The sequence below is a fragment of the Puma concolor genome, chromosome A2, assembly GCF_028749965.1.
Source record: "Puma concolor isolate L17-30 chromosome A2, mPumCon1.1.hap2, whole genome shotgun sequence".
NCBI lineage: Eukaryota > Metazoa > Chordata > Mammalia > Carnivora > Felidae > Puma > Puma concolor.
Window position 1 is genome coordinate 93,612,613 of NC_141668.1, and position 22,718 is coordinate 93,635,330.

General features: G+C 42.5%; 1 protein-coding gene and 1 long non-coding RNA gene across 2 annotated transcripts in view; one reads left to right on the top strand and one right to left on the bottom strand.

Annotated features, from left to right (window-relative positions):
- LOC147583330 (uncharacterized) overlaps positions 1–22,718 on the top strand; it is a 45,940-nt gene that overhangs the window by 18,520 nt on the left and 4,702 nt on the right. The window contains exon 2 of the long non-coding RNA XR_015248100.1: positions 13,008–13,113. This is a non-coding gene — a long non-coding RNA (uncharacterized LOC147583330). The remainder of the gene's footprint in view (positions 1–13,007; positions 13,114–22,718) is intronic.
- Positions 576–22,718, bottom strand: part of LAMB4 (laminin subunit beta 4) — a 114,671-nt gene continuing 92,528 nt past the window's right edge. Inside the window, 6 exon segments of the mRNA XM_086696954.1 lie at positions 576–3,519; positions 8,341–8,494; positions 9,792–9,965; positions 12,970–13,108; positions 16,132–16,339; positions 20,116–20,260. Of these exon segments, the coding sequence (XP_086553080.1) occupies positions 3,380–3,519; positions 8,341–8,494; positions 9,792–9,965; positions 12,970–13,108; positions 16,132–16,339; positions 20,116–20,260 (960 nt within the window). The 3' untranslated portion in view covers positions 576–3,379.

Here is a 22,718-nt window from a genome sequence, read left to right on the forward strand (position 1 = left end):
AAGTTGGATGCTTAACCGATTGAGCCACCCAGGTGCCCCTGGAAACATTTGTTTTGGTTTTAGAATCAAAAGGGGGATGAAGAATGCATCATGATATTAGGAAGAGTCAGATTATAATGGAAATTTATAATTTTTTGATGCTTGGCATCAAAATACTTCCTACCTTGGAAGATTCCAGAGACTGGTGGAGGCGAAACCCCCCTCCTACTACCCAAGCTAAAGGAGGCGGACATTCTCTCTTCTCTCTGGTGGCCAGGGCACATGAAGAGGCTCAGGCTGGACAGTGTTCCCAGGGATGTTGAGTCATGAGAGAGTGATGCAAGATGCAAGACAGTGGAGAATTAACTAGATGGTTAGAGTGTCCAGTAGGGACAGCATTAGCATCCTCACCGGGATTTCCGGGAGTGTGATCTCAGATGTGTTCCCAGAGGCATAATTGTCCTTGGTTGCAGTCTCTCCAGCCATTTCTCCCATTTTATGTGCTGTTAGATTACGTTTAAATAAAGCCGTTTCCTGCATGATGAGCTCGTGTTAGTTTTCAATGTTTGCATCCAAGAACCAGACTGGTAAAATCATAATATTTAATTGGTCTTTTATTGTTAGTTATTTGGATTCTTCGCATTTTTAATATAAGGAGTGTTATAACAAATTATTCACAAAGCTTTTCTGCCCCTCTGTTTAAGATTATTTTCTTTTTTTTTTTAATGTTTATTTATTTTTGAGACAGAGAGAGACAGAGCATGAACGGGGGAGGAGCAGAGAGAGAGGGAGACACAGAATCGGAAGCAGGCTCCAGGCTCTGGGCCATCAGCCCAGAGCCCGACGCGGGGCTCGAACTCACGGACCGTGAGATCGTGACCTGAGCTGAAGTCGGACGCTTAACCGACTGAGCCACCCAGGCGCCCCAAGATTATTTTCTTAATATGCAGGTTCAACTAAGTCTTACAGTAGATCTTGCCACACATTTTCAGATGACTCTGCAACGTATAAAAGATACCGTTTCACCGAATCTTTGCCTGGGTCACTTCTTGAACAACTGATACAGCAAACGATACAAGTTACAAATGATTTATCTCAGGAAGAAGATTTTTTGCATATGCCCATTTTTTTAAGATCACCAAGGCTTATTAAACACCAAAGTTTAGAAAGCATAACCACTTTTTGATTACAGTCTTTCCAAAATACATCACATACTTCCTAACTTCCTCCCACCGGGATCCCTCATCCCCGGAGGCCTGGAGGAGAGATGGTGGGTTTATCTTGCCCTTGCACTTGATTCCCGTGCTTTCCTCAGCGCTGGGGAATTCGCTGCCCGGGGTGACCTCAATAGCCTCCTGGTCAGAAGACAGAAACTCCTTCCTCTTCAACCCTTTCCACCCTCTCTGGCTGGTACTTGCATAGTCTCCAACCACTAAAAAGGTAAAACAGTTGAATGTTGCTGTTGCAAACAGATACCCATGCTTGGAAAGTCAACCACCCGTTCAAAGGTGGAAGTCAGTGTCCTGGTGGGAAAGCTGGAGTGTGTTCCACTCTGTACATTGGAGCAAACAACGTAGACATTGTGACAGTCTAGTTTTCAACTCTGTGTGTCATTTGTTTTCGTAGAAGTTTCCAAAAGTGTAAGAACATTACAATCATGTTTCAAGAGAGATTTCTGGGGGCTCTTTCCGGTAGAAAAATGTCATTCCATTCTTCAGGATCTCCAGGGAAACTGCAGTTTTCCTAAATAATCTATGTTTTAAGAAATGTCATAATTCTATGTAATCCTAAAGCCCCCTTCGTTAAATGTTTAAATCCAGTTTTTATGAGTCAGTTTTTAAGGGACATGGTTCCAGCTGCTTTCCTCTTTCATACGGCAGTGTCAGTGTCCATTATTTGTTATGCAAAAATGAGGGGCTAGATTCCCTTAAAATAACTCTGCTGAAGGACAACTTTCACAAATAGAAGCACTGTGCTCTGTTATATAGCAGACATGCAAAACAAGTTAATGTGGACTCATAGACCTAATTGGAAATGAGACAACCTGATCTTTCATACCAAACAATAACAGCAGGCTTGCTACTCTTTCAAAAATCAGATTTTGCAGCAAAAATGCTTGCAGACAAATTATGAAAAGTAGTTCAATATTTATCTTTTTTGAATATTGTTCCAGTGCCATTTGGGGAAGGCGGAATTCTTTGGTTGAGAGAATGGATATATAGGGAAGCGGGTATAAAAATTACATTTTGGGGGCGCCCGGGTGGCTCGGTCGGTTAAGCATCTGACTTCGGCTCAGGTCATGATCTCACGGTTCATGGGTTCGAGCCCTGCTTCGGGCTCTGTGCTGACAGCTCAGAGCCTGGAGCCTGCTTTGGATTCTATGTCTCCTTCTCTCCCTGTCCCTCCCCTGCTTGTGCTCTGTCTCTCTCTCTCAAAAATAAATAATTGTAAAAAAAAATTTTTTTAATTACATTTTGAATTCTATGCATTTTACTCACGATAGAGTGATAGTTTCATACATAGCGCAAATCCAAATAAAAATCAAATACAGGACAAGCTAGCACATGCCATCCAGATTTATTCCATTCTAGTGTTAGAGACATTGACTTATTTTAACTTCATTTGCTTAAATTTATTTTACTTTGTTGTGGTAAGAACATTTAATATGAGATCTACCTTCTTTTTTTTTAAGTTTATTTATTTATTTTGAGAGTGAGAGAGAGAGCACAAGCAGAGAAGAAGCAGAGAGGGAGAGGGAGAGAGAGAATCTCAAGCAGGCTCCACACTGCTAATGGGTAGCCTGACGTGCGACTGGATCTCACAAACCATGAGATCATGACCTGAGCTGAAATCAAGAGTTGGATGCCCAACCGACTGAGCCACGCAGGCACCCTGAGATCTACCTTCTTAACACACTTTTAAGTGTGCAATACGTTATCCTTGACTTACGTGTAATGTAAGGCAGAACTCTAGAACGTATTCATCTTGCTTCACTGGAACTTTATGCCCACTGATTAGTAACACTTTTCCCCTTGTCCCCCAGCCCCTAGCAAGTCATTTCACATTTAGTTTCGCTTGACTGAAATGATGATTAGTAAATAGAATACTTATTTAGATTTGTGCTTGCCATATGTAACAAATTATTTTTAGGTTATGAAAGAGAAAGGAAGGCAAGAGGAAAGGTTTCTCAAGCCAGAGGCGATTTCTCTGCTTCCCCCTTTCTATTCCACGTGGAACAGCATTGCCTGGGCCCAGCTCAGATCTGTGGCAAGGACCGGGCTCGGGACGGGGAGGCAGGCAGGACTGACCATTTCTGTTTCCCACGTTCAGCACAGCTCCTCAGGTTTACTTGTCAGAAGCCAGAAAAGAAGGCACAGGTGACTTCGTACGTCCCCTCTGCCTAACTGTAGCAAGCGGCATATTTATTTTCTCGCTCAACAATCTCATTTTTAATGGCAACAACTTGATCTTCCAACTCTTTCAGTTGGTCAGCTTTTTCTTGTCTACTCAGATTCAAATCTTGGATCTTCTTTTCTAAATCTGAAACAAGAAAATGAAGTACAGGATGTATTTGGTTTTGGTCTGGTTTGGAATCTGGATACCCGCCTTATACCTTACACAGGGATTTACGGGTCTCTTAAAGATGTATTTAGCTTTGCGTTTTGATTCCACAGACAAAACGTTTATTTTCACCAGACTTCTTGAGGTTTTCACACAAATCAGGGCAGAAAAGTTGATATTTTTGTCTAAAAAGTAGTTGATATCTAATGGCATTTATCAATGTCAGTCTAAAGCGAGTTGGAATTCATTAGAAATGAAAAGACAAATGATGAGCCTTGATTGGATTTGGTGCATGTTTCCAAATGTTTGTTCTTGCTGTTTTAACTTCACTTTTTTTTTTTCAATTTTAATGTTTATTTTCGAGAGTGAGAGAGACAGAGGGTGAGTGGGGGAGGGGCAGAGAGCGAGGGAGACAGAGAATCAGAAGCAGACCCCAGGCTCTGAGCTGTCAGCACAGAGCCCCAAATGGGGCTGGAACTCACAAACCGTGAGATCGTGACCTGAGCCGAAGTCAGGTGCTCAACTGACTGAACCACCCAGGCGCCCCTGATGAGGAACTTCTTAAAGAAGGAAAATAAATGTCCTGCTTCATCTGGACAGATCACACCTGGGTGATCGGGTGGCCTGGGGGAATTGTCACACTAGCCTGGAGCGTGTGTCTAGAGGAAGGAACCGGAGTGCTGAAGACATCTGAAATGTGGGTGTTTTTTGTCATCCTGAGGAAACAGAATGAAACCAGCAGGCGAAAGTTCCAGGAAGGAAGATTTGTCTGATTTATAAAGAACTTTCTAGCAGTCGCAGCTGTTCAAAGAAAGAGCTGTTATGGAAGGTGGCGAGCATTCTGTCTCTAGAAACTTAAATACGGGTCACTTGGGAATGAAAAGGAGATCCAGCACTGGAAGGGGATTTGTTCTAAAAGGAGAAAAGCCCCCTGTGTTTCCGCCACGTAAGTGAGTGAGGCTATGCGGGTTACTCCTCGTTTGCCTGACCACATCCATTCTCCGTCCTGCTCTGTCCTGGAAAGCTGGCCTCAGTGGGTGACATCATCTGGCTCCCTTGATCTCTGGGTCTCATTCACACTTGGCCCTGGACAGTTCTGGGAAGTGATGGGAGGGGGAGGGGGGCGGGCGAGCAGACGGTCCCCGTGGAGAAGCAGGCTTCTGGCAGTTTATGCATCTGTCCGCCCAGCCTGCAAAGGTGGCCCCACCCCCCCCCCCCCCCCCCCCCCCCCCCCCCCCCCGCCTCTGGCTCCAGCCTTCATAGAGCTCCTTCAGGGCTCTGGCCCTCCTGCTTCCCCTGCCCCTTCAGGCCCAGGGACACTGATGGCTTCTCATTGCCGCCCGTCACCAGGTACCTCCACACCCTTAGCAGATTCTCTGAATTCCTGGGTGGTTTTTAGAGTTCCTCCTATCAAGAAGCAGAGGCTATCTGCCCTCCCCCCTCAAACCAGGTCCAGCACTGCATGTTGTTTTGACCAGTATGAAGGGAGAGAAACGTACAGGACCACAGGGGCCTTGCAGTTTCTGTGCTCATTCTCATGGAATTCAACACAAGAGGCCATAAGGCAGCCTGGGATAAAAGACCCTGGAGAAAACGGTCCAGCATCTCAGTCAAGCCCGGCCCCAGGCGGACCAGCCAGCTGACCCAGGAGCTGAGAGCACCTGCTTGAAGAACTCAGGACAGACCCACAGAACGGCCACCCAGAAAGCCACAGAAAAACAATGCACGGCTGCTGTGTTAAGCCCTTAAATTTGGGAGTGCTTGGTTACACAACAAATAGATAACAGAGCCCACTCTGTTTATAAGTATGCAATCCAGGGGCATCTGGGTGGGCTCAGTCAGTTAAGCATCCGATTTCAGCTCAGGTCATGGTCTTGCGGTTCGTGACTTTGAGCCCCGTGTGGGGCTCTGTGCTGACAGCTCAGACAGAGCCTGGAGCCTGCTTCAGATTCTGTGTCTCCCTCTCTCTCTGCCCTTCCCCCACTCATGCTCTGTCTCTCTCTCTCTCTCTCAGAAATAAACATTAAAAAAAAAAAAAAATATATATATATATATATATATATATATATATATATATATATATGATCCAGAATTCTATCCAGGTGTGCTTCCTATTTCTCGCTGGGACCCTGAATGACACAAAGGACTATAGAGGGACCCTGGCTGTGGACTGGGGTCCATTCTCACTCAACCTTGACCCTGCCAACGTAAATAAGGGCTCCCTTCTGGGGTCCCATGGGCACTTCTTCCTAACAGGTATGACAAGAGCACAGCTGTTGGGGTTCAGACCCTTCTCGAGTGGCAGAATCAGGAAGGTGGCCAAGCCAATGTCTTCTTTTCCTACCTTGTTGAGCTGTCAGAACAGCTCTCAAAACAGAGCCAAGAAAGTGGAGTGTGTTATTTTAGACTTCTCTTAGAAGGCCCTTAACTTCTCTTCCAAGCGAATTTCAAAAACTGTTGAGAGTTTGAGGCTATGGGAATACGTAGAAACAGTTTGGGCCTCAACATAAAACACAAGACAGAAAATGTTCTCCCCACGTTTTTGTTCCTACAGTAAGGACCAAGTTGTGTGAATAACAGCAACTGATTTTCATGGTATTGCTTATGGAGGGCACAATAAAAACCGCTCTTTTTGACTCTTTCCTAGTTAATTTCTTCTCAAAATTGTTAGGAAAATATGGAAAGTGAAAACTGTGTAAATTACATAAACGTAAAAGATGTAAATTATATAAACAATTACATTAATAGAAAAAGTAGCGTTTTCCTCTTTACTCTCCCCCTCCCCAGAGATAATGAATGGTAACAGGGTGGGATGTATTTTTCCTGACTTTGGCCCACACCAACGGTGTGTTCTCATTTTTTTCCCTGTCATAGTGGGAATATAAGTGATTCTAAGGCCAAAGACTCATTTTATAACAAAGAAGCATTATACAGGAGGAGTCTCGGTTGTTTGAATATTTTGAGAGTTATTTACATTCCAAATGAATATGATTCACTTTAAAGTTTTGGAGACAATACAAATACAACCAAAAGTGAAACGAGGCCACTCATCATTTGGTATTTCTTGATGATTTAGAAGCAGTTAAGGGCATGATGACTGCCTAGAAAAACCATGAGTACAAGTTGTGGGGGAAGAAGATTCTGATGAACTTTCTGACTGTATGCGTTCTATATTTACTACACTTTGTGCACATCTAAATGTCCATTTTTGATCAAAATCCTTGTCTGGACTACGATTCCTTCTGGAATGCTACCTACAGATCTCTGTAGGATGACCAGTGCCTTGGGGTCTAGATCATATGGACTCCAAAACAGTTATTTGCATGAGAGGAGAAATAGGAAGCATAGGTTAGGACGGGGCGTTTCAAGTTTCTCAACATCCACACTACTGATTCTCTGGGTAAAATAATTGTTCACTGTGGGGCCGTCCTGTGCATCATGGAATGTTTACCTGTGCCCCCGGCCCCCATCCACTAGATGCCGGTGGAACCCCCTAGGTGTGACAAGCAGAAATGTTTTCAGACGTTTTTGTCCCCAGGGAAGGAGATAAAATCACCCTGGGTTGAGAAACAGTGGGTTCGGAAAAGGGCATTTCAGGTTGACCAAAGGCCATGCCGGTTTGTTCTGATGAACACAGAAATGGAGGCTCGATGATACCCTTTGAAGTAAAAACCATGCAAGCGACTTGTTACACTGCGGTCCCCAAGGCACTGACCCAATTCCTCCTTCCTTTCCTCAGTGGACTCATATGTGGTTGAACTGTGTCATGATCAATTGGTATACATTCTACCAGGGAAGTGTGGCACTCTGTTATTGTCACATCGGTGGAGCATGTGATAGAATAGATAGAACTCCCATATAATCCAGCAATCCCCTTTCTGGGTATCTCTCTGAAGGAAATGAAATCCATATCTCAAAGAGGATATCTGCATTCCCATGTTCATTGCAGCATTATTCACAATAAATAAGATATGGGAACAACCTGAGTGTCCATCAATGAATGAAGAAAATGTGTGTGTGTGTGTGTGTGTGTGTGTGTGTGTGTGTGTGTGTAATTCAGCCATAAAAAAAGGAGGAAATTCTGCCATTTGCAACAACATAGATGAACCTGGAGGACATTATGCTAAGTGAAAATAAGCTGGAGAGAGAAAGACAAATACTATATGATCTCACTCATAGATTCATGTGGAATCCAAAAAAAAAAAAAAAAAAAAAAAAAGCTGAACTCCTAGAAGCAGAGAGAATGGTGGCTGCCAGGGTCTGGTGGGTTGGGGAAATGGGGAGAGCTTGGTAAAAGGGTTCAGTTTTTTTTTTTTTTTAAATTTTTTTTTTTCAACGTTTATTTATTTTTGGGACAGAGAGAGACAGAGCATGAACGGGGGAGGGGCAGAGAGAGAGGGAGACACAGAATCTGAAACAGGCTCCAGGCTCTGAGCCATCAGCCCAGAGCCCGACGCGGGGCTCGAACTCACGGACCGCGAGATCGTGACCTGGCTGAAGTCGGACGCTTAACCGACTGCGCCACCCAGGCGCCCCAAAAGGGTTCAGTTTAAAGATGAAAAAGTCTGGGGATCGCATGTTCAGTGCGGCGCTGTTTAGTTAACAATATTCTATTGCATATATGAGTAGATGTTAAACATTCTTACCATAAAAAGTATGCGGGCTGCTGTTGATTAACGTAATTGTGGTGATCATTTTACAACATATATGCCCATCAAATTGTCACAGTGTACACTTTAAATATAGACAATTTCACCTGCCACTTGGACCTCCAGAAAGCTACAAAAAAGGAAGAAATACCTGCTATTCTTCTTATCTTGTCTTCTGTATCTGTGGCCAGTTTTTCTGCCGCCTCTTTTAGCTGTTCCACTTTATCTAATGTTACCTTTGTCAGTCCTGTAGCACTTGTCTTATGCTGAAGAACAGCATATTGGTTGTTTAGCTCTGCAAACTCCTATAACAGAGAAACGCTCCCATCACCAGAAAATATTTATAAAGCGTGTATACGGGTGTGATATTTGCCTGATACCGTTCACAAAAGGTGCAAGCGGAAACCATGATCTGATCAATATGCTGGAGTCACCCTGATATTTCCAACAGGGCTTTTATTTGCAATGGTTTTTTTTAGACTGAAAAAAAATCCTCAGCTTTAGCTGATTAAACATAAAACTGCTTGGTTACAAAATAGCAATGTTAATTCCATGTTAAGGCAATGATTTAGGAAGCACCGATTGTTTGTGCTAAACTAGCTAAGGTGGGAGGTACAGAGGACAGAACTGACGCAATCCTGCCTTTGACAAATCTTTGGTTCAGCTGGATCAGACAGCTGCCCGTACAGGATGAAGGGCAGAGCGAGTGGCAAAGATTTAGTAGCAACGATACGTTATTTGGCTGGCAAATACGTAAGAGAGAAATGAGGCAGGAAGCGAAGTATATATGTGTTAGTGTCCAGAGCTCCCTCAGTGTTAGAATGGACATCTCTGGGATCAGCCTGCGTGGCTGACAGTCTAGAATGTTAAATAGATGAGAGAAGGCCAGGAAGGGGCTATGGAGATGGGGAGGGGGTGGGCGGGAAGTACCTTTCTCCACTTCTGTTCATAGAAAGTGTGCTCAAGTCCCAAGTGGGGGGCGGGGCGGGGGGGGGAGTGACCCTGCCCATTAGAAATTAAAAGCAAGAGAACCGACTAATTGTAAAAACACTTAACATCTTTCCTTTGTGTAAGCTACTCTATTAATGCAGCCAACCAGAGATATCCTGCTAAGAAAATGAGTTGATAGTTTCTTTCAGCAAACTAGATTAGTAAGGTATTTTCCACAACTGTTTAATTAACTCACTCTGACTTTTGTAACATGATCTATTCTCTTTGGCAGGTGACTTTCACTTGTTTTCATTATAGGTTATGTGATTTATCTAGAGTAAAGGGTAAATACGCCCAAGATAGACCCACGGCACAGACTGTGAATGTTTGGAAGGGAGGGAAAAATAGACCAGGAAACCACTAGAAGTACTAGGAGGAGTAGATGGGGGGAGGAAACACTCCTAGGACGGTCAAAGGACGTTTGTCTTCCCCGGAGACAGCCCTCCGTTACAGAAGAGCCTTCATGCCCATGGGAATCCCGACTAACACACACCACTGAGCAGGGTCCAGCACTAACGGAACTGCTGACAAATGGCACCATGAGGTGGGGTTAAAGGATTATCCTCCAAAGAAGCACTGTCTGCTCTTCGTGGTACTGGTGGGGCTACTGACCTGTTCAAGGCCCCCAGCTTGGCGTTGGGCCGATGCAGCCTGAGCTCTCACGCGGGCCGCTCTCCCCCTGTTCCTTTGCAACGTGGTCCGCAGCTGGGAGAGTCCAGCTTCCAGCACCGACTGCTGCTTTGCTGAGTCCAGCTTGTTCTCGGTGTCCTTGGCTTCCTTTTCAGCCTGTTGTCGATTGAAAGACCAGAAGGGAGAAAGTCCCTTCGTGTAACAAACCACACAAAGACAAATGATCGAATTATGCCCTTCAGAAAATAAGCTAGGTGTGAAGGGAAAGTAAATCATTCCTTCGGTTTTTCAGTTCCACCCAAAACAAAGTTGTAATAAAATATTCCTAGACATACGCGCGGGCGTGAAAGCAAATATGACCCGTATCTACGCACTTTCCAGCCCGTTTAAGAATAAAGCGCTTGCCAGTGAGTGAAGACCCTCATCCCATCCCTTCTGTCCCCCTAAAGGGAACCACTCTCCTGAATCTAACATGCGTCACCCCGTGTATTTCTACATGCTTTTTTACTATTACAAAGTCGGTATTTTTAACACCTGCGGTATTTCTTTTTTTAACCGTATGCAAATAAATGATACTGTCTCTTTCTGCACCTTAAATTTTTAATTCAAAGTTATGCTTGTATACTTCATCTTGGCTAGTTTGCATAGCTCTTGTTTATTCCGTTTTAGCAATTTAAAGCATTCCATTGTTCGGATATACAATTGATATTCCTATTCTCTGGTTATTTATTGCAGGTGGCTTCTAATTTTTTTCCCCCTTACAAACAATAATGAACATCTTATACTTGTTTCTTATTTCCGTGACTACATTTGTCATATATAGAAGTCAAATCTGGCTGGTCATCTGTTATATCCTTTTTATTTATTTATTTTTTTAGAGTGAGAGAGCGTGCGTTGGGGAGAGGGGAGGAGAGAGAGTCTTACGCAGGCTTCATGCTCAGCCCGGGGCTCAATCCCACGACCCTGGGATCATGACCTAAGCCGAAATTAAAAATTAAGAGTTGGATGCTCAACCGACTGAGCCGCCCAGACGCCCCTGTTATCTCTTGTATCTCATTCTTTGGTCGTCCTTTCATGCCTTCTTTGATTTTCTCAAGCATAATAAACATTATGATTTTGTATTCTGTATCCAATGATGGTATATCCCCAGTCTCTTGTGTTCTGATTCTGTTGTTTACTATTTCTGATGACTCTTGCTTGAGGCAGGCAATTTGTTCTTTTATGTGTTTGGGGAGAATTTTTTTGAGTCTTGGTTTTAAGGTAAATTCCCTTGTTTGTCTCTGCCAGGCATCTGAGGGCAGCCCAGGACCACCTTAAGGGACATTTGCAGCTTGGGTTGTGGGGGGCCACACAGGTAGTGTGAATCTGACCCTCAAATTCCTGTGAAAGCCAGCTTGGGGGTAGAAATTCTTAGTCAAGACTTTCCTTCCCTACAGCCCCAGTGTCTTACTGGGGCTGCCCTCCCAGGGTGTGTGTGTGTGTTGGGGGGGAGGGGTTTAACATTTCACTGAGAATTTTGCCTTTCCATTTGGGGTCTTATTCTCTCCTTGAATGGGCTTTGTTTTCTGTCTCTTCTGCCTGGTGAGCATTAAGACCAACAGCTCTCATGCACCAGGGGTTGGCAGATACACTCTGCCCGCCGTCAGGTTCATGCTTTATTACCTCTCTGGCGTCAGACTTCCCTGTCACTGTTGGCCTCTGAAGAGTTCATCCATTTCTTACTAATTCAGCTGTGTATTAAAATTCAAAAAAAATCCTATGCAACATTTTGGGTATTTTTCTACTAGGAGGGCTCCTTGGGGTCCCGGGTGCACCATACTTGTAGAAATAGAAGTCCCTTGTTGTGCCCTTGGACACACGAGGAAATTATTCTAGAGTACAAGTCTACGGACTGTTTCCGTAAAGGACCAGATAGTAAATGTTGTGTGCTCTGTCGTTCATAAAGTCTTTATTACAGCTATGCAACTCTGTGCCACTGTAGCACAAAAGCAGCCACCGACAGTGTGTGGCTGTATTCCACTAAGACTTCATGCTTTGGGATAAAAACAAAAACAAAAACAACAACAGTTAGTGAGCCCATTTGGCCCGTGGGCTCTATTTCGCCATCCCCTGTTCTAGAGTATATGCCTCGAAGGGGAAATCCTGGAGGCCTTCTTTGGTTTCTCTGCTGCCCAATATTTGCAACCGGTTCATATCCAACCCTTTTACTTCCTGGTGCACTGCTTCCTGTTCTGTCTGTTTCTGCTTTTCTTTTCAAATTGCATGTATTTACCTACAAAACCCGGCTGCAGAACAGAGACCGAGGAACCAGCATTCTACGGAGAAGGGAATAGACTGGAGAGTGGAGACTTGGAGGAAGACACTTCACACAGCTTGGGACTAGGTCCTGTCCTGTCTTCCAACTGCCAGGTTCCTCTCCCGGATCCATTCTGTAGGTTAAACCATGGCTTTGCACCCTGTCCCGTGCTCTGGATGGGATGCTTTCTTTAGGGTAAGATATTCTTTCAGTCTTAGGATAGTCTGATGAGCTCTCATGCAAAACCTGGCAGTTACAAAACCCTGGCAACAATCAGCTTTATTTCTTTGCCTCATGAGCTTTCGCAAGTCTATGGCTTTCCCTGGAATCAGAAGGGATTAAACTCCGGCCTCAAATCTACCTTTAATAAGCTGTGTGACCTTAGGCAGGTCACTTAACCTCCCTAAGTCTCAGTTTCCTCATTTATAAGCAGACAGTAGCACCTGCTTCTTACCCCGGGAGGGGTCAAGAATGAATGAAGTGATACTGTGAGAGCTCCATAGAACATTGGGGCGCCTGGGTGGCTCAGTTGGTTTGAGCATCTGACTTCGGCTCAGGTCATGATCTCACGGTTTGTGAGTTCAAGCCCTGCACTGGGCTCTCTACTCTCAGCACAGAGCCCATGTCAGATCCTCTGTCCTTCTCTTTCTGTCCCTCCCCAGCTCACGCTCTCTCTCTCTGGAAAATAAAACATTAAAAAAAAAGAACATCAATTAAATGCATAAAACCACCATCATTTTATTTTATCCTAAAATCATCCCATCAGATGGGTTAGGCAAGCATCACATTGGCACACAAAAAAACCATGCTGTGTCCACATTCAAAATTTTTTTCAGGTTAGTTTCAAAGAGGGTACAGAAATACCTGCACGGTGTTCTTTTTAATTTTTGTTATCTCTGCAGTCAGCTGTGTGATGGCAGAATTTATCCGTCCTTGGGTGGTTTGAACTTGTTGCAATCTATTCAGCGTTTTGTCAAGATTTAATAGAACATTTGCTGCTTTTCTAAGGTAAGATATTAATGTGTCAGATTAGATAAATATACAATTATTCATTTATTTCACCTTGGGAGTTCATTGGACTCAACGGAAAAACTTGGCTGAATTATTTATAAAGTAAATTTAAATTACTCTTAAGCAAGGCAAAGTGCGGAAATCTTTATTTTGAGAAATAGGTATTACATGCCAATAAGAATGCACATATACACATATCAAATAGATATGGATTTCGGCAGATATGGAAATCAATGACACAGGCCTTGTTCCTTCTCGATCTGTCATAACCAGAGAGGCTTGAGGACTCTCACTGCCCAGCTTTGAACAAAATAACTCTCCTCAGCCGATTCCAGTTCCCTGGTTTGTCAAACTTAAGCACTACTCTCTAAATCCTCACCGGAGTGGGGGTGGGATAGTCAAGAGACTCCACAGACAGCAAAGAGAACTAAAAGCCCTACGTTTTCAGGCTGTGTTTATTCAGGTTTATTTAAGCTTCACTGACATCCTAGCTTCCAGGGGCCCAGTCAGAGGTTAAAATCACAAGCATTCCAAGTGATAGTCTGTTTTACAGAAATAAGCTCACCTCTAGTCAACAGTCAGCAGATACTTAGATCTGTGGGCTCAGAAGCACCTTGGGAAGAATGTACCAGGCGAGTGGAATATCAGATAGACCTTTGCAGAGGCAGAATCACAAGTGCGTGTGGAACAGCAAGAAAAACTGACTTGCAAAACATCCGCCTTCCCCATGCAACCCCACCTCTCCTAGTGGAATCTCTCACTCACTTTTTTAAAAAAGGCTATTTTTTTTTAAACAGTTTTGGGTTCACAGCAAAATTAAGCAGAAGGTCCAGAGACGTCCTTTATGCCCCCTGCCCCCACCCCGCCGCGGGCACAGCCTCCCCAGTTATCAACATCCCTGCCAGGCTGGTACATTTGTTAGTATTGATGAACCCGCATGGACACATCATAGACACTGAAGTCCATAGTTTACATTGGGGCTCACTCCTGGTGGTGTCCATTCTGTGAGTTTGGACAAACGTACAATGCCATGTATTCATCATTATAGTGTCATACGGCATATTTTTACTGTCCTAAAATTTCTCTCTGCTCCACCTTTTTTTTTTTCATTTCTCCCCTCAACCCCTGGCAACTACTCATCTTTTTCACTGTCTCCACAGTTTTTGCCTTTTCCAGAATGTCCTTTGGTTGAACCATACAATATGTAGACTTCCCTTTCTAGAACTTCTTTCTCTACAGTTACAGGAGGGGCTCAGGAAAGTTCTCCTAACACTCCCTGACCACCATATCTTTTTATTATATTCTTTTTCCTTCAGATTTTAGAGAGAGAAACAGAGCGTGCACACATGTGGGGGGGAGGGGACAGAGAGAGAGAGAGAGAGAGAGAGAGATTGAATCTTAAGCAGGCTTCACACTCAGTGCAGAGCCCAACATGGGACTTGAGCCCATGACCCTGGGATCATGACCTGAGCTGAAATCAAGAGTCGGATGCTCAACTGACTGAGCCACCAAGGCGCCCCTCTTTTTCCTTTAGGTTTTCAATGTAACTGCTTATTAAATTTAGAAAATATGAAAAATTAGAAGAAGAAGAAGAAGAAGAAGAAGAAGAAGAAGAAGAAGAAGAAGAAAGAAGAAAGAAGGAGAAAGAAGAAGGAGGAGGAGGAGAGGAGGGAGGGGTGGAGGGAGAGAGGGGGAGGAGAGAGGGGAGGAGAGAGGGGAGGAGGGAGGGGTGGAGGAGGAGGAGGAGGAGGTAGAAACACAAAACAAAGAAAAAATTATATCAGGAAGGGAAAAATTTACCACTAATCCTACCACCTTTTAAGATAGCAGCGTAGGGGCGCCTGGGTGGCTTAGTCGGTTAAGTGTCCGACTTCGGCTCAGGTCATGATCTCACGGTCTGTGAGTTCGAGCCCCGCGTCGGGCTCTGTGCTGACCGGTCAGAGCCTGGAGCCTGTTTCGGATTCTGTGTCTCCCTCTCTCTCTGATCCTCCCCTGTTCATGCTCTGTCTCTCTGTCTCAAAAATAAATAAACGTTTAAAAAAAAAAAAAGATAGCAGCGTAGTCCAGTATTTTTATCCTACATTTTTTTCTCCTTTCATGATGGAGGTCCTCTTCAGTGTATAAGCTCTTATCTTCTTCTTAAAAGCATTAGCATTATACTCCAAGAATCTCTGCATGTTATCAAGAATCTTTCACAGCATCATTTTTAATAGCCAAGTGATTATACCACAGTTACTTAATCTTCCTAGTTTTAAATATTAACCCTGGAAGGGGCTGGGCTTACACCTGAGTCTGGTACACTTCATTTACACAAGTGGGTGTGGAGACAGTGAAGGCAGCTCAGGGCTCAACCGCGGGGCACCCAAAAATGGTGGTGGATACTGATGATGTCGCCACTGTCCAAGTGACTCCATGACTCTGACCCACAGCACCCCACGCTCATAAAAACATCAAGAGGTCTTTTCCTTTTCGCTTGGCGAAGTCAACAAGGACAAGGGGAAGCAAGAGTTAATTGATTCTGCGCCCTAATTTTACTCCTGTGTTGCTCCTGGGGCACTAGTGTTCCTTTCTTCTATCCCTCGCCACCATATGTTTTTAGTGTGGTCTTTTTAAAAAAATTTAGATCTTCAAGGTACTGTCTATTATGGTAAATTTAGAAAGTCCCAGACATAGGTAAACAAGAAAGGGAAAATACACCGATATTCCCACCACTTGTTAAGAAACTGGCATATAACTAGTCTGTGACGTTTATTGGCATGAAGAGGTACCAGATCACTGGAAGGGCATTCTGACTCTATGGAAGGCAAATGGAAAATATGTATGCTCGCCCATTGCCTCCCAATTGCCCAGCTTCCTGAGACACCTGCAGAGGGCTTAGCCCTCACTGTGGGCATTGAACTACTGGAGGGTAATTTCATTTGGACGTTAAGCAACTCCTCACGCAAATATTTTGCAGATGGTCTTTTAGCAGATGGTCTGTGAGAGCAGGAATGGGATTATTAATGTTGTACTTACTCAGCTCCCTTTGCTTTCAACAAAACCTTTCGGGCTTCGTCTGCCGCTTTATTTAGCCTGCCCGCATCTGTTCCGTTGTCCTCACAGAGCTGCATCAGTTTTCGTATCTTGTCAAGTTCACGGGTTAGATTTTGTGATGCTATTGGTAGATGGATGTCAAGTACACGATTTGCAACCTTCTCTATGTCCTCCGGAGGCACATTTTCCTCTTAAATAAGAAAGAAGGTGGGTTTTAGGTCATTGTGTCTCCTTATTCAACACTGAATCTTATAAATACAAGCACAACGAACTCTAAGTCAAATGTACTTGCACTTGATTATGTGTCCCTAGAATAGAGGGATTAGAGTGCCTATGTCCCCATGGATTCTTCCTCATCCTCAGTTTCCCCTTCTCTCTGAATACACACTGCACAAATGATTGTTGGAAAAATGAAAAACTACAGACTTGGAATATTGTGTACGTTCCGCAAAACATCCTCCCAAGAACTATTTAAGCACCGATTCAAAAGCAATTAAAATGTTCAGATGCCTGTCATTAAGATTCAGATACAGTGGGGGGTGCCTCGGTGGGTCAGTTGGCTACGCATCCAACTATGGCTCAAGTCATGATCTCATGGTTTGTGAGTTTGAGCCCCGCATCGGGCTGTCTGCTGTCAGCACAGAGCCCACTTTGGATCCTCTGTTCCCCTCTCTCTCTGCCCCTCCCCTGCTCACACTCCCTCAAAAATAAATAAACTTAAAAAGAGAAGATTCAAATACAGTGAATGAGGTATCGGGGAAGCACCAGGTTTGGACTCAACAAAACTCGATTCTAATTCTCCATGACCTTAAAAAGGCACACAGTGGTTGCCCATTTCTATAACTGGGCACCACCAAAGTCCTATTTTGAGAAGACGATGTGACAGTACAGGGGAAAGTACCGGATGAATAACATATTATAAAGAAACTGTTACATGCACCCATGCCCTGCTTTTCAGGAAAATAAAATTGGCCTTCCCTGAGAACTGCAGCGGAAGATCGGCCATTAGGGTTCGGGGTGACAGCTCTTTGTGACTCTCTGGCTCCTTACTGAGGCAGAATGCTACATCCAACATTGAGAGTTGGAGCTCTAATCCTCAAGGGGTTTACCATCAAGTGGGGGAATCTAAGCCATTCCATACAAATACCGATCACATACGAACAGAAGCAATAAATATAAGATGAAATGATATGCGGCCCAGAGGGAGGGGAAAATATTTCAGGAAGAACCTTGAAAAGGCACATAAACTGAGCCTGGAAGACAGTGAGATTATACTCGGGGAAATGTGGGGTGAAGGCAGGGGTCAGAGCATTCTAAATTGAGGGAACCGCCAAAGCCAAAGCTTGGGAGCAATGATCAGATCACTGTTGGCAGGAAAGTGGAGTCTAAATGGGGGTGGGAGGGACCGGAAGTCCCCAAGGGCTGGGAGCAGGACACAGGAACCTCTCAATGTAAGGCTAAGGAACGTGGACTTTCTTCTGGAGACAGTGGGCACCACAGACAGCTTTTAGCTTTTGAGTGACATGATATGAGTATATATCCTTTTGGCAATCATTTTTGCTTTAGCTGTTTTGTCTAATATAAAAGGAATGTTTTACTTCCTGTCATGCTTTTGGGAAAAAAAAAAAGCGACAATTTGGTGAATACATTCAAATCATACTTTAAACAGAATGTACTGTGCTCGGGGAGCTGGCTCTTGTAAGAAATAGTATTTCCTTTTATAAAAAAAAGTTCTAGTAAGTGAATTTCATTGAACCGCATATCTGTCATCAAACATTTATTAGCATTTATCATGAGAGCATAAATTCAAAATTTTCATATGGGACTTCATTAATAGGGAATTCAGACCACAAGGAAAATATTAAGAGGGTCAAGAATAGCTAAATAGCGTAGGCACCATGCAATTTAATAATACTTTCATTTGGGTTTTATGGAAAAGAGAGAAGAAATTGGTGAGTGAAGGGTATTGCTTCCCAGTGACCAAGGGTCTTGGGGCCCAGATCAGGGAAGTTTCTTTCATGGAATAGGATTTCTCCCTTTGCCTAATTTTTGTTGTAATAATCTGGACACAGTTTTGTTTTTCATTTCCTTAGCGTAATTAAACTTTTTTTTAAAATTAGAAATGTATTCAGCAGCGATGAGAAATACCACTGGTAAGGAAGTAGGCTCTATGACCCAGGGAATGAGGTGGAAGGCAGTTGAACTTGCCTTCAGAACCCTCACTGGGGCCCAGAGGTGTATTAATGCACCATTGTCACACTATGGGTCTGGCAGTTCGGTTTAGTTTTGGTTTTCGTGCCTGGATTGACCCGTGTCTGTAGAAACAGCTAATGCGTTCCTCAATCCCACCAGTTCCTGGATCTGTGTCTGGTCGATAGCAATCCATCTAGCTAACTCACAGCAAATTTGTTTTTGAACGATCATCCAGGGGACCACTGCACCCCCATTTATTTTTACGGATTATTTTGATTATTTTCACCGATTATTTGTACTGCCTAATTTTGTTCTTATTTCGAAAATCAGGACTAGAGCTGCTTATCCGATATCTAGAAACACTGAGATGGAAAAAATAATTGGCCACAGGGGTCTCTTACAAATATTAAACAGATGAACAAAGTGGTTGCAAAGATTGTAACAGTCATCCCAGTTGTCAGTTAATTCATGTGAGGTGCATTAAATTATTGAATCTGGAAGATGGTTGATAGAGAAGAAAGCCTCTTTTAAATTTTTTTTTTTTTCAACGTTTATTTATTTTTGGGACAGAGAGAGACAGAGCATGAACGGGGGAAGGGCAGAGAGAGAGGGAGACACAGAATCGGAAACAGGCTCCAGTCTCCGAGCCATCAGCCCAGAGCCTGACGCGGGGCTCGAACTCACGGACCGTGAGATCGTGACCTGGCTGAAGTCGGACGCTTAACCGACTGCGCCACCCAGGCGCCCCGAGAAGAAAGCCTCTTAAGATTAATTCTGTGGGGCGCCTGGGTGGCGCAGTCGGTTAAGCGTCCGACTTCAGCCAGGTCACGATCTCACGGTCCGTGAGTTCGAGCCCCGCGTCAGGCTCTGGGCTGATGGCTCGGAGACTGGAGCCTGTTTCCGATTCTGTGTCTCCCTCTCTCTCTGCCCCTCCCCTGTTCATGCTCTGTCTCTCTCTGTCCCAAAAATAAATAAACGTTGAAAAAAAAAATTTTAAAAAAATAAAATAAAAAAAAAAAAAGATTAATTCTGTGTACAGTTGTATCCGAACTGCATTACTTGCAGAGTGCGAGGTTTTAGGTCAATTTTCAGTTGTACCATGCGATTTTTTATCTTCAACTAATAATTCTCTATAGTTTAAAATAATCTCCTAAAAAATAAAAAAAAAATACACTTCTCCCCAAATAAGGTACAATGAGGGATAAAAATCATAATTATAATAATAATGAGTCACAAATAGTTCCTTTTGGTCAATCACAGAGAACCATTATGAAACTTGGAAAATAGTCCATAACAGATCTAATACGGTCTGTCAGCAGAGAAAATCATGTCAGATTTTCCTAACATTAGGGAATCTGATAGAATCATTACAGTAGACTTTTTTCTTTAACAAAACATATAACTTTAAACACCGAGTTCGTTGCTTGAAATTTTAACTAAATACTAGATTTTTAAAAATTTTTTATTACTAAATTGCTCTTATACAGAGAGCCATATGTTTTTGGTGCGGAGGTACTATTTTGGGATTATTTTCATTAAGAAATTTTAAATCAAGGAGTACATCATGTTTCTGACTTACGCATTTCATTCCCACTAAATGTAATTTGGAATTGGTTGTGCTGTTTGAGTATACATTAAATTAAAAAAAAAAAAAGGAAAAGGAAAAGAAACAAAAAACTAGTCCCCATATATATATATACAATATATATATATAATATATATAGTATATATATATATATATATATATATATATATATATATATATATAATTACCTGACAAAAACTTTTTCAGTTGTTTGATTAAAAGACTCATTTTTTCTTCTTCAGATTCACTTTGGTTTTTCATATTCCTCAGTTTCTCACTCAGCTGTAAGGCATTGCTTTTGGAGACTTCTGCCAGTTTACTTACATTTTTGAGCTGGAATAAGGAAAGAACAACAAGGGAAAAAATACAACAGTTCCGCACATTGTGTAACGTTTAATTACTTAGCTGACCCAAATGAAATTCACTAAAAACAAAATAGAAGTCTAGATAATGAAACAAAAGATTTATTTTAAAGGATTCCTTTTATGGAAACCAATTTGACAATAAATTTCATATATTGAAAAAAAAATAAAAAAAATATAAGGTGATATTATTTGTTTTCATTATCATGTTTTCTTAATAACGTGAATTTATCTGGTGGCGCCTGGCTGGCTCAGTTGGTAGAGCCCACAGCCCTTGATCCTGGGGTTGTGAGTTCAAGCCTCAGGTTGGATGCAGAGGTTGCTTACAAAATAAAATCTTAAAAAAAAAAAAAATAATGTGATTTCTCTCTGAAAACATTACTAGTGAGCAACATTATTATTTGAAAACAATATTGACCTAGTACTAATGACTTTGTCTGACACAAATGTAAAACTCAAATGCTATTTTTATGAGACTTTTGCATTCTACATCATCAGCAAATCACTTAGGACTCCTTTCAGTGGCCATTATGCTTAATAAACTGAGCATTTTCTTTTAGGTAAGTTCAAATAGTTACTCTTCTCAACACTCCTCAAGTTCAAATAACGTACTTTCTTTAAAAGCTAAAAAGAAAGCATTCCTCCTTTTAATAAATGAGTTTGAACTCAGAGCAGGCTACAAAGAAAAATCCCCAACACTTTGTACACTTGGTGGAGAAATGATAGGTCTAAAAGGCTTGCCCCCCAGAAGTGCAAATTCTTAATTATGTGATTTGAGAAAGGTCCTGGGCTTTTCTTGAGATTCCAACAAATTAGAGAAAGAGGAAAAAAAACAAAAACAAAAACAAAAAACAACAGAAGGCAATAGGACAATATCACCAGAAAGCTGAGCTGTACTGAATAAATTAATTGTGACAGAAGTAGGGCTAATTAGGATCAAACACAATTAGGAAAAAAAATCTCCCTTTATTTCCCCACAAAAGGAGCCAGCTTAATTTGAGCTGTTGGATTTTTGTGGAAAAGGATTTAATTGCAGTCATTGGCAAATGATGAAAGAGAAAAGAAATATTTCCATGATTAAAAAAGATATGTATCTTCACTTCGTGGAGAGCTATTCCTTAATTCTCTAGAACTTTGAAAACCTTAAAATGGTCAGCTGTTGCTAAGAGAGATCTTAAAAGTTCCCATCACGAGAAAAATATGTAACTATGTGAGGTGTTGGATGTCAATCAGAGTTACTGTGTTAATCGTTTTGCAACATATACATCTATCAAACCATATGTCATACACCTAAAACTAATACAATGTTATGTGTCAATTGTATCTCAATAAAAATAAATAAATAAAATGGTTAGCAGTAAGAAAGAATGCATAGGAGTAAAACGAGAATTCCAGAAATAAATGCTCTGGACGGGAAAACACCAAAGTATAGAGATGGAATCTTGTGTGGATTAGTCGATGCTGTTTTCAGAAAGAAAGAGACTGCTAAATTACTTCACTCTTAAAACATCTCTCTGCAATCCATCTCTTGTCACAATTGACTCCTGAGAATTCTCTCACAATCTTTTCTGGCACTCTTCCCCCTTCTAATCAAGAGGAAAATAGCACACCATTTTATCAACACGAAACCCCTGCCCCAATCCTTTTCAGTTCTCCATGGATGTGCTGATTAAGCCAGATTCTGCTAAAACACACTTCAAGGGCTATCGTTTTTTTAATTATTATTTTTTAATGTTTATTTATTTTTGAGAGAGACAGGCATGAATGGGAGGGTGGCAGAGAGAGAGGGAGACACAGAATCCAAAGCAAGATCCAGGCTCCGAGCTGTCAGCACAGAGCCTGATGCGAGGCTTGAACCCACGAACTGTGAGATCACGACCTGAGCCAAAGATGGTCACTTAACTGACTGAGCCACCCAGGTGCCCTCAGGGGCTATCTTTTAAAAGTAAAAGCTGAACACAGGGCTTACATAAACGGGGTGAGATTTCTGTGTTTTTGAGAAGGAGCAGTAAGGTGTAATAGTTTAATTAAGGTGTAATAGTTTAATTAAGGTGTAATAATTACATTAAACAATTGAAGATTATTTTAACCACCAGGATGTAGCACTAGGATTTGTATTTGTTAGTTCACTGCTGTGTTCCCAACACCTAGATAAATGTCTCACACATAATAGGTACCCAGTGAACATTTGTTAAAGAATGATGAACAGCATATAAGTGAAAACTATATAGCAATGCAGAATTAGACTATGTAAATACAAATTTTCAACGTTTAGGATGTGCAGGGATATCCTCCGGCTTGGCTCATCGGAGGCTTCTTCCAGAACTTGGGATTCTGGAGCATGTGGAGCAAGGGCTTAGGGTGAGCTGGGGCTCAGGTTCATGCAGGTGAGGCTCAAGAAGGAGACTGTTGTTCTCTGTGTGTGTGTG